The sequence below is a fragment of the Mustelus asterias genome, chromosome 29, assembly GCF_964213995.1.
Source record: "Mustelus asterias chromosome 29, sMusAst1.hap1.1, whole genome shotgun sequence".
NCBI lineage: Eukaryota > Metazoa > Chordata > Chondrichthyes > Carcharhiniformes > Triakidae > Mustelus > Mustelus asterias.
In genome coordinates this window covers 1,427,017-1,439,223 of record NC_135829.1, presented here as the reverse complement: position 1 = coordinate 1,439,223, position 12,207 = coordinate 1,427,017, and the positions used below count along the sequence as shown (strand labels likewise).

The window sequence follows — 12,207 nt, the reverse complement described above, 5'->3', positions numbered from 1 at the left end:
TATAGGTAGGCCTAAAAGGTAGGGATATGTTCGGCACAACTTGTGGGGCCGAAGGGCCTGTTTGGTGCTGTAGTTTTCTATGTTTCTATGTTTCTAGTTGTATGCAAGACAAATAGGCTTTTATTAGCAAGAACTTGGAGCCATCCCTGTCGGAGATCTGGTCTGTACTAAAGGCTAGGGGGAGGAGCCACCGCCTTTATACCCGGACCAGGGGGAGGAGTCTTGGGCGGAGCCGACAGAGATGTGCCACATATACAGGTAATAAATACTAACTAACAGTGGTTAACCATAACAGATCACAGTGGTCTACCACAAAGTGGGGTTATGCACCTATGTGAAGAACAAATAAACACGGAAACATTGGGGAGAAATAAAATATAGCCTTACATCAAGTCTTTTCTATAAATTGCTTTATATCTCAGATATCCCTCCAAGCATTGAAGGGCTGTGTTATCCACTTGAGAATCAAATTTATTGGCAAAGAGATGATGCTGTTGCAGGATCCAGTGAAGGTCACCAGAACCGTAGATGCACACTGAACGGCGATGAGCTCCTGTACACTTTGGATAAGGTGCATCTTTAGTTATGTCGCCCTCCATGTAGGACCACTTCACCATGCGGGCAATAGCTGCCATATCTGACATCTGGTACTTGTTACTGGGGGGGTTGGAGCCTGGGACAGTTGGCATTCTCTGCAGAGTAGCCCAAATATGCTCATCAGGACTATAGGTATCTTCTGCCCACTTTAGAAATTCCTGGATCTCAGGACTTACAAACAAATGCCTCACAAACTCCCTTGTAGCCACAAAATATGCATTTCCGGTGAACATTGGTGTACTTATTGGAGGTAAGCTCTTCTTCTCCTCAGTTCTGCTTATTTGGTCTTTAACTTCATGATGATAAAGCCACCGCTCCTGTCATTTAAAGAAAGTAAACTCAAACTTGGAATTATGATTACTCCAGAAAGACCATTAATCAATAAAAAGGGCAGGGGAATAAAAAAAACTTAATAAAATCTCATTCTTGCAGGGCTATGGGGAACAGCAGAAAACTGTTATGGACATGATGGACTGATTGGCCTTTTCTATAACAATTATTTTATGATTCTATGATTTTAAAGATTAAAAAAGGACATTTTGTTTCCAAATAGAAGATCAGGTGAGATGTAAAATTGGCGCCCAATTGTTTTAATCAATCGCACAATGTCAAAATCTAACCCCTTTGTCAGGTATGTTGTCTTACAAAGATTATCCTCATTTAAACATTGGGTCAAGCAAAGCCATTCTCATTGGTCCCTGCCTCAAATTGCGTACCCTTGCCTCCAATCCCATCCCCATCCCCAGCCAATGGCTGAGGCTGACACAGATTGTTTGTAATTTGCTGTTTTATTTGACCCTGAACTGAACTAACATCACAAACCAAAACAAAGCCATCTACTTCTGTTTCTTCATCTCTCTCCACCTCCAGCCTTCCTTCAGCTCGTACAACCATAGAAAGGTAACGGCCCAGAAAGCAGCAACCTGACCCTCGGGCGGGATTTTATGACCTCGCTCATCCTGAAGCTGTAAAATCCTGTCCAAAGTCAACGGACCTTTCCCCTATCCGCCCCTCACCCACTCCAATTCCTGTGGCAGGCAGGATGGTACAATTCCAGCATCATGTCTGCAGGGGCGGCACAGTGGTTAGCACTGCTGTCTCACAGCACCAGGGACCCGGGTTCGATTCCCGGCTTGGGTCACTGTGCGGAATCTGCATGTTCTCCCCGTGTCTGCGTGGGTTTCCTCTGGGTGCTCCGGTTTCCTCCCATACTCCAAAGATGTGTGGGTTAGGTGGATTAGCCATGCTAAATTAACCCTTAATGTCAGGGGACTAGCTAGGGTAAATGCATGGGTTATGGGGATAGGGCCTGGGTGGGATTGTGGTTGGTGCAGACTCGATGGGCTGAATGGCCTCCTTCTGCACTGTAGGGATTCTATGATTCTAAGCAGCCAAGAAAAGATCCACCCTGCCTAATCCCACTTTCCAGCATTTACTCTGTAGGTTACGGCACTTGAGGTGTATCCAGACACCTCTTAAATGAGTTGAGGGGGATTTCTATCTCTACTATCCTGTCAGTCAGTGAGTTCCAGCTCCCTGCTAAACTTTGGGTGAAAAAAAAAAATAATCTCCCCTCTAATCTTTCCACCAAATACTTTAAATCTATGTTGTCAAGTGCCTGATCTCTCTGCTAAAGAAAATAGGCACTTCCCATCCACTCTCTCCAGGCAAATGTATTATACATCTCAGTTAAATCTCCCCTCAGCCTCCTCTGATCCAAGGAGAACAGCCCCAGCTTATGCTCTCTTTCCTCATAATTGTATTTTTCCAGTCCTGGCAGCATCCTCATAAATCCCCTTTGTACACTCTCTAATGCAATTACACTCTTTCAGTAATGAGGTGACCAGACCTGCACACAGCCTAATTAATGATTTATACAGTTCCGGCAAACCTCTTGCTCATGCCCCCTCAATTTACACCCAAATCATTAAACATATACCACAAAATACAGGGGACTGAGTACTGAGTCCCGCAGTATTACACTAGAAACAACTTTTCAGTTTAAAAGTACCCTTTTTTCCCTGCCACTGAGCCAATTTTGTATCCAGCTTTCTACATTCTACTGGATTCCATGGGCTTTTAATTTTTAACCAGTCTGTCATGTGGGATCTTGTCAAAAGTCTTGCTAAAATCTCAGTGACAGTTTATCCTGTCTCAGAATTGATTTCAACAATTTTCCCACGAGTGAGGTCAGATTGACTGGCTGTAATTATTCAATCTATCCCTTACCCCTTTCTTAAATAAAGACAAAACATCAACAGTCCTCCAATCCTCTGCCACCTCACCAGTATCCAGTGAGGATTAGAAAATGATGGTCCGAACATCTGCTATTTCCACCCTAGCTTCTTTTAACAGCCTGGGGTACATTTCATCTGGCCCTGGTGACTTATCCACTTTCATGGATGCTAAATTCATTAATACTTCCTTTCTCCCTATGTTTATCACATCTAGTACTTCACACTTCCTCCTCCTTAACTACAATGTCTGCATTGTCTTCATGAAGGAGAGTGACAGAGGCAAAGCATTTATTAAGAACCATATCAACATCCTCAGCCTCTGCACACAGGTCACGTTTTTGGACCCCACTCTTTACTTAATTATACACTTATTCTTAATATATTGATAATACATCTTAGGGTTCATCTTGATTTTACTTGCCAATATTCTTTCCTAATTTCCTTATTTATTGTCTCCACATTCTATACCCTCTCAGCTTTCTATAGTGTTGGCTTCTTGGTATCTGACATAAGCTTTCTTTTTCTACCTTACCTTACCCTGTAAGCTCCCTGACAACCAGTGAGCTCCAGATACAGTTATCCCATCCTGATTCACCCAACTAAATCCAGTTCTTTAGTAAATTAGATCAATTTAACAGCTGAAGTAATATAACAGAAACTTGCACTTTCTTAGCTTGGTGACAAGATAGAAAAACTAATGGAGAATGATAAAAAGGTATAAGATGGAGCATCTCCCCCCCTCACCAATTGTCCTGCCCACTTGAACCGAATTGCCAACTCCTCACTCAAGCTATCTCACTCAGCATCGTCTTGTGTCAGTCTTTGTGCCTCCTCTGGTGGCCACTTGTCTACTTGCCTACTCCAATTGTCAGTCTCCCATCGTTCACCCTCAATAATCATTGTGTCCTATTCCACAGCAAGAACTTCTCACAATCATCTCTGTTCTTTTATTTTAGCCATTTAGAGGACGTGGGCGTCGCTGCTTAGCCCAGATAGAATTGTTCACCTCACTGAAGTACATTACCTCCCAGTGCCCACAATGTCGCGATGCTCAAATGATCAATATTGTGTTCAATCTCTCCAGGGTCTGCTTTATCCTGATCCGTATAAACTCTTCATCCCCATAACTAGCACTCTTTACCCTCCCCAACTCGCTGTACCTGTGTTTGTTTTGCATCCTGTTTCCTCCGCCTTGCCCGCCGGTCTTCCCACACTACCCTTCTGCAATCTCTTCATCTGAGACTCTTCCAAAGGAACTTCTAACTCTTCTCGATTTCTCAGTTTTTGCCTCGGGCTTTCATTGAAAAAAAAATCCGAATTCACCTCTTGGAAAGTTTCTATCTTCATTTGAGGGGCAAGTTATTGGATATTAATTGGGAAACTCCAAGTTATTGGATATGAATTGGTAAAAGCCAAGCCTCTCTTCATTCTGACATTCTACCAAATAGTTGGAATCAGGAGTTTACCGGATGGAGTGAACTCATGTGCCCTCCAAGCTGACCATGTTGGGACTGCGTGGCTGAAACCTCGCACCCAGTGAAAGACAGCACTGTACTTATGTACAGTGTGTGTAATCCTTTGAGGCTGTATTTCGCTGTAAAAGGGTTAAAATCATTGATATCGATGGGCACCAGTGGTTTAGCTTTGCAGATTCAGGGGGCAAAGTAGAAGAAATCGCCAACCTACCGTTTTGAATGCTGAAGGCACCTCAGACTCCATGCTGTTCTTCCCATTCAAGACAATCAGGTTTCTGACAATCTCTGCGTTTGTTTTAATGGGAAAGTCCAAACCGCACAGGTTCATGAAGTACTTCCACTGCACGGGGCTCTGCAGTAGCTCTTCCATACAGTTCAGATCAGCCTGGACCCGGGACCATGAGGCGTAGATCACAGTCTCCAACTTGCTGGCGACAAAAACGTTGTGGAAACAAGACACAATGGCCCTGACAGCAAGATGATAACTAGCTGCCGCTTTCCTATCAACGTGGATGCAGTACACATTCTGCGGGGTGTAGATGGTCCGTAGGAGTCTTTCAAACATTTCAATCCTCTCATGAATCACAATAGAATAGGCGATGGGGAAATTCCTCTCCTCTTTGCTGAGTGGGATGGTTAGATATTTGCGCTCCTTTATAAATGCAGCGCAGTCCTTCGTCATATTAATATAATGGTCTTCTGTCAAAGGAGATTTTTGATGTGACACATCCAGAGAGTTTAAAAGTGCTTCTTGAACGGTTGCCTGATCTCCCGTAATAATCCGGGAACACAGCGGTTTTTGAACAAACAGATTTAGGGTTTTGTAAAACAAATCCAAGCACCTTCTGTTACTTACATCTTCTGAATTTTCCCAAATTCCCACCATAATATCCTCCTCACAGGAATCAAAATTACCAATAAATAAAAATACAAGTCCAGTCAGTGCAATCACAGTGGCCAAAGCAAACTTAAGGCGACAGTTTTGATGTCTTCTCATTTTCACCTTTGTACAATAATTTTCAAAGACCAATTTTTCAACCCCTCCTTCTTCACCAGATTAGACTCTGCTGTCCTGACATCCCTAACAGTGTAAGTTATTTCATAAATTATCTGAGCCACGCCTCCACTGCACCCAATTTATTTTAATTTCTTACCATTTCCTCTTTCAGTTGAAGATTAAGCAATAATATTTCAATGATTTCTCAGTTTGGAAAAGGAGGAACTAGACAAGGACAGTCAAATCACGCCTCTAAGTGTCTTGCCTCGGTAAAACTATTGGAAGTAAACATTTCTGTCATAAGTAAACAGCAAATTTACTTTTGTAGAAACATCAAGCAGGACAGGCAGCACCTGTAGACACAGAGTTAAGGCACACAGAGAGTTAATGATTTACTGCTCAGGAGACCAGAGAGATCCTTCCCTGTCTTTCCAATTCTGCCCTGTATCTTTTATCTTCATCTGTGAAGACAGAAAGGGTATCTCACTGCGAGGAAATCTTTTAATCACAGTTAAATAATTCCTCATGATTCATGCTTGTATGTTGTCAAAATATATATTGAATACTCCAGTAGTATAGGGCAGCATGGTGGCATGGTGGCACAGTGGGCAGCACAGTGGCATGGTGGTTAGCACTGCTGCCTCACAGCACCAGGGACCCGGGTTCCATTCCCAGTGGCACGGTAGCACAGTGTTAGCACTGCTGCCTCACAGCGCCAGGGACCCGGGTTCCATTCCTGGCAGCACGGCAGCAAGCACTGCTGCCTCGCAGCGCCAGGGACCCGAGTTTGATTCCCGGCTTGGGTCACTGTCTGTGTGGAGTTTGCATTTTCTCCCTGTGTCTGCGTGGGTTTCCTCCGGGTGCTCCGGTTTCCTCCCACAGCCTGAAAGACGTGCTGGTTAGGGTGCATTGACCATGCTAAATTCTCCCTCAGTGTACCTGAACAGGCACCGGAGTGTGGTGACTGGGGGATTTTCACAGTAACTTCATTGCAGTGTTAATGTAAGCCAACTTGTGACACTAATAAATAAGTAAACTATAATGACTCCATTATACAATAGATTGGTACAAACTGCTTTGTGATCAAACTTGACCTCTGTAAATGTTGTACATCCAGCTGTCCTGCCAGCCCTGACCTTAAGGAACTGTCTGTGAAAGATCAGGCAAATTCTTTTCTGACCAAATGTCATAACAGCAAGAAAACCAAAGCGATCCACGCCAATCTGTCCAGCACAGACCGGACCGCAATCCTCCCACACTTAGTCATTTTTGGGAGAGTGGTGAGTTTCACACCCGTTTTGGAAGGGGCATGGCCTAAACATGCCAGTGATCCCAGCTGCAAAGCGATTGGGTGTCGATTTGAAAGGGCAACCCATCTCACAATTCACTGGCAGACCCCCTCCCTCCCTCCATGCACATTGGGACTCAACCATATCGGTGGCATGTTTCCCCACCCCCTTCCTGACATGGATCGAGTAATTTGGTCCCCCTTCATGACCTCCAATATGCCTCCCTTCATGCCCCACCTCTTCAGGCCCCATCCATGCTCCATCCCTTCAGGCCCCCTTCATGACACCCCAATAAAGCCCCCTTCATAGCCAGCCTCTTTATGACCCCCACTTAGGCCCCATCCTCTTGGCACTGCTCCAGCATCCTGGCAGTGCCCACCTGGCAATGCCACTGTGCCAGGTGGGCACTACCAGAGGGACACTGCCCAGTCGGGCCCCTGACCACCCAGGAGCTTCAATGGCCTCTGAGCCACCCAGTGTGGCCATCACACCTGGTCTCTGTGAGTGGAGACCAGTAGCAATTCTCGCCAGCTTCTCGCCTCACCTGAGGGTTGGAAGATCCCAGGATCTGGGAGAATCTAACGTTGAACTGGCTAAACATCTTTAAATGCTATCTTAAATTTCTAATTAGCCTCATGGCGTTTCTGGGTGAGGTCCAGTTGGCACCAGTAGCAAAATACAGGACAATTGCAAAACATTTGGCGTCAGGTGCAAAACCTTTTTTTAGACCTACACCCAATTTTCCCAGATTAGCACGATCTGCGGCATCCACAGCAAGGCTGGAAAATAACACCCATTATACATCCTTTCTTGTGTGTTATATCACATTATACCAGAAGGTATATTGAAGCAAGTTCCTTCACATCTAACTCCACATTTGACATCATAGTCGTCTTGATGGTTTAACTGTTTAGCAGTTAATATCACAAAAGGAACAGAATGATTTAAACAATCTTAAATAGTTAAATGATACTGCATGGTGCTCCCATTGTTCTGGCTAACACTCAATTCTTACACCTGATGTGGGGTTTTTTTGCAAAAATATAGTTTAGCAAGGCCTTTGACAAAGTACCGCATGGTAGATTGTTGCATAAGGTTAAATCTCACGGGATCCAGGGTGAGGTAGCCAAATGGATACATAATTGGCTTGATGACAGAAGCCAGAGGGTGGTTGTAGAGGGTTGTTTTTTAAACTGGAGGCCTGTGACCAGGGATCAGTGCTGGGTCCACTGTTATTTGTCATTTAGATTAATGATTTGGATGAGAATATAGGAGGCATGATTAGTAAGTTTACAGATGACACCAAGATTGGTGGCATAGTGGACAGTGAAGAAAGTTATCTCGGATTGCAATGGGATCTTGATCAATTGAGCTAGTGGGCTGATGAATGGCAGCTGGAGTTTCATTTAGATAAATGTGAGGTGATGCATTTTGGTAGATTGAACCAGGGCAGGACTTACTCAGTTAATGATAGGGCGTTGGGGAGAGTTACAGAACAAAGAGATCGAGGGGTACATGTTCATAGCTCCTTGAAAGTGGAGGCACAGGTGGACAGAGTGGTGAAGAAGGCATACAGCATGCTTGGTTTCATTGGTCGGACCATTGAATACAGGAGTTGGGACGTCTTGTTAAAGTTGTACAAGACATTGGTAAGGCCACACTTGGAATACTGTGCACAGTTCTGGTCACACTATTATAGAAAGGATATTACTAAACTAGAAAGAGTGCAGTAAAGATTTACTAGGATGCTACCGGGACTTGGTGGTTTGAGTTATAAGGAGAGGCTGGATAGACTGGGACTTTTTTCTCTGGAGGGTAGAAGGCTGAGGGGTGACCTTATAGAGGTCTATAAAATAATGAGGGGCATAGATCAGCTAGATAGTCAATATCTTTTCCCAAAGGTAGGGGAGTCTAAAACTAGAGGGCATAGGTTTAAGGTGAGAGGGGAGAGATACAAAAGTGTCCAGAGGGGCAATTTTTTCACACAGAGGGTGATGAGTGTCTGGAACAAGCTGCCAGAGGTAGTAGTAGTGGCAGGTACAATTTTGGCTTTTAAAAAGCATTTAGACAGTTCCATGGGTAAGATGGGGATAGAGGGATATGGGCCAAATGCGGGCAATTGGGACTAGCTTTGGGGTTTAAAAAAAAGGATGGCATGGACAAGTTGGGCCGAAGGGCCTGTTTCCATGCTGTAAATCTCTATGACTCTATAATTCTATTTATAAATATCTGAAAGAATCATAGAATCCCTACAGTGCAGAAGGAGGCCAATTGGTTCATCAAGTCTGCACTGACTCTCCGAAAGGACATCCCACCCAGGCCCTCTCCCCCTAACCCCATCTATTTACCCCCCTAAACTTACAGATCACTGGATCCAGCGGAGGCACGGTGGCACAGTGGTTAGCACCGCTGCCTCACAGCACCAGGGACCAGGGTTCGATTCCTGGCTTGGGTCACTGTGCAGAGTCTGCCCGTTCTCCCCGTGTCTGTGTGGGTTTCCTCCGGGTGCTCCGGTTTCCTCCCACAGTCTGAAAGACGTGCTGGTTAGGTGCATTGGCTATGCTAAATTCTCCCTCAGTGTACCCAAACAGGCGCCGGAGTGTGGCGAAAGCTCGTGATTCCAAATAAACCTGTTGGACTTTAACCTGGTGTTGTGAGACTTCTTACTGTGCCCACCCCAGTCCAATGCCGGCATCTCCACATTACAGGAAAAGCAAGAACGGATTGGCTACAAAGCAAAAACACACAGGAAATAAAATGCAAACTGTTGCAACATTTCACAGCAATAAAATTTAATCAGAAATGATCGGTTGTAAATTTAACACCACTCACAATTCAACTCCAGATTAACACTAGGCACGAGATATCCCAGCATTACTGCTTTTGAACTGTGTTCCACCAACAGTGTTAAAGCATGGAAAGGAGTAGAACGTATGTGGATTCAGTTGGCTAAACTGTTATTTGGAAACCCTTAACAAAGCAGATAAAAATAGAGTCGAGGAATATGTAATAAGTCTTCGGCGGCAGAAGTCCCTTCACCTAAACCCCTTTATTTACAATTCCAGCAGCAGTACACAGAGTGCTATTAGTCAGCAGCCTACCTTCAGGAGTGCCAGGGGACTTGAGACTGCTGGTTAAATACAAAGAAAAGACTACCTGAATGACCCACCAATTCACTCCTTAATCAGGGACATCTTTATCTGTCCAACCAAATAAACAAAATCAAATTTAATTCCTTAATAAATTCCTTGTTTATTACAAATACGTTATTACAAAACAATTACAAATATTCAAAGAACAAATATGAAAGCTACATTACCAATGGCTAATGCCAGTCATTTATCAATAACCTCCTTAATCAGGGAGTTCATATTCCAATAGGCCAACTTCAATGGCCTGATTGAAGTCATTGCAGAATATGAAAGAAGCACCTGCTTTTGATTTGGGGATGAGAATGTATTAATGTCTTAAAAGAGAGTGGTTCCCCATGTGAAATTGCAGGTTCAGAGTGACTTACTGTTATTGTTGAGTAAGTCTTCAATGAAAAAACCAAAAATTTGATTTGATTTATTATTGTCACATGTATTATACAGTGAAAAGTATTGTTCCTTGCATGCTCCACAGACAAAGCATACCATACATAGAGAAGGAAAGGAGAGAGTGCAGAATGTAGTGTTACAGTCATAGCTAGGGTGTAGAGGAAGATCAACTTAATGCGAGGTAGGTCCATTCAAAAGTCTGATGGCAGCAGGGAAGAAACTGTTCTTGAGTCGGTTGGTACGTGTCTTCAGACTTTTGTATCTTTTTCCCGATGGAAGAAGGTGGAAGAAAGAATGTCTGGGGCGCGTGGAGTCCTTAATTATGCTGGCTGCTTTTCCGAGGCAGCGGGAAGTGTAGACAGTGTCAATGGATGGGAGGCTGGTTTGCGTGATGGACTAGGCTTCATTCATGACCCTTTGTAGTTTTTTATGGTCTTGGGCAGAGCAGGAGCCATACCAAGCTGTGATACAACCAGAAAGAATGCCTTCTATGGGGCATCTGTAAACGTTGGTGAGAGGTGTAGCTGACATGCCAAATTTCCTTAGTCTTCTGAGAAAATACCAAATTGGTGGGGCTTTCTTAACTATAGTGTCGGCATGGGGGGAACCAGGACAGGTTGTTGGTGATCTGGACACCTAAAAACTTGAAGCTCTCGACCCTTTCTACTTCATCCCCATTGATGTAGACAGGGGCATGCCCATCGCAGAGGGAGGAGCCGAGACCCAGCCACAGAGTTTGGAGATGAGTTTTGTAGGAATAATGTGTTGAAAACTGAGCTGTAGTCGATAAAGCTGGAGTCCGGCATAGCTGTCTCTGTTATCTAGGTGTTCCAAGGTTGAGTGTAGGGCCAGGGAGATGGATTCTGCTGTGGACCTGTTGCAGCAGCAGGTGAACTGTAATGGATCCAGGCAATCTGGGAAGCTGGAATTGATTCGTGCCATGACTAACCTTTCGAAGAACTTCATAATTCACAAAGGAGAGGGACATGTTGATTGATGGTGTTTCGGAGGGGTATATAAACCCCCTGGAGCAAGTCATCATTATGAGGGAGGAAGTGTTAGATGTATTAAAAAGCATTAAGGTAGACAAATTCCCAGGGCCAGATGGCATCTATCCCAGATTACTGAGAGAGACGAGGGAGGAAATTGCTGGGCCTCTCACAGAAATCTTTGTTTCCTCATTGGCCACAGGTGAGGTCCCAGAGGATTGGCTATCCTCCAAAATTGTCCCATTATTTAAGAAGGGTAGCAAAGATAATCCGGGTAATTATAGGCCAATGAGCTTGGTGTTAGTGATAGTGAAATTGCTGGAGAAGATTCTTAGGGGTAGGAACTTGATGTGGGAAATCCTTTTTAGGTGGCCTGATTAATTTAAAGACTAAATCTTTTCATTAAACATTTCATTTCACAAAGGCAAAAATAAATTATTCAGTTCAATGAAATTCTTCAATTAAACTAGTTTTATTAAGACATTGACATGTTAGAATCAAAAACATTACAAATGAACAATATTCAGACAAACATACATTAAGCCAAGACAAATCTCATTTTGGCCAAAATGGGAGATCAATGGTTCCACCGACACAGCGAATGCGCTAGCAGCTTTCACAAAAGATCACAGATTTCATACCAAAGAACAGAATTGGTTATAGTTTTCGTTCTCAGATTGTACAGGCCAGCACTTAATTAAAAGCAATTTCATTCATTCACTGTTCTGTTGATCTAACAATGTCATGTCCTTCAATTAATCACATCTTGATACCTTCAAACATTGATCTGTCATTCGTCTGTCCGTTTTACGGAAGGTCTTGCCCAAAAATGGCTTCTCATGATTCAGCGTTTCTCTAACAAGTTTAAACCAGCTCTAATACCAAAGGACACCTTTATCTTTTGTTATTATCACCCGGCCTGGGTAATTTACTTTGTTGCATAATTTGTGCCTGACTTGTGCTAATCTCTTTCATGAATACGGCTTTCATTTTACTGGCATGTTACAAATTCATTTCTGACAGACATCATTAAGATGTTATTTAAATATTTTGTATTATTCTCAAACCACATGTTAAAACATTA

General features: G+C 43.6%; 1 protein-coding gene across 1 annotated transcript; it reads right to left on the bottom strand.

Annotated features, from left to right (window-relative positions):
• Positions 1 to 383: 383 nt before the first annotated feature.
• LOC144480401 (beta-1,3-galactosyl-O-glycosyl-glycoprotein beta-1,6-N-acetylglucosaminyltransferase 3-like) lies at positions 384 to 5,306 on the bottom strand. Its single transcript, XM_078199807.1, has 2 exons — positions 4,521 to 5,306; positions 384 to 914 (listed from the first exon to the last, which is right to left on the bottom strand). Exons 1-2 carry the CDS (start codon positions 5,304 to 5,306, stop codon positions 384 to 386), a joined length of 1,317 nt encoding a protein of 438 aa, XP_078055933.1.
• Between the last annotated feature and the right edge of the window lie 6,901 nt (positions 5,307 to 12,207).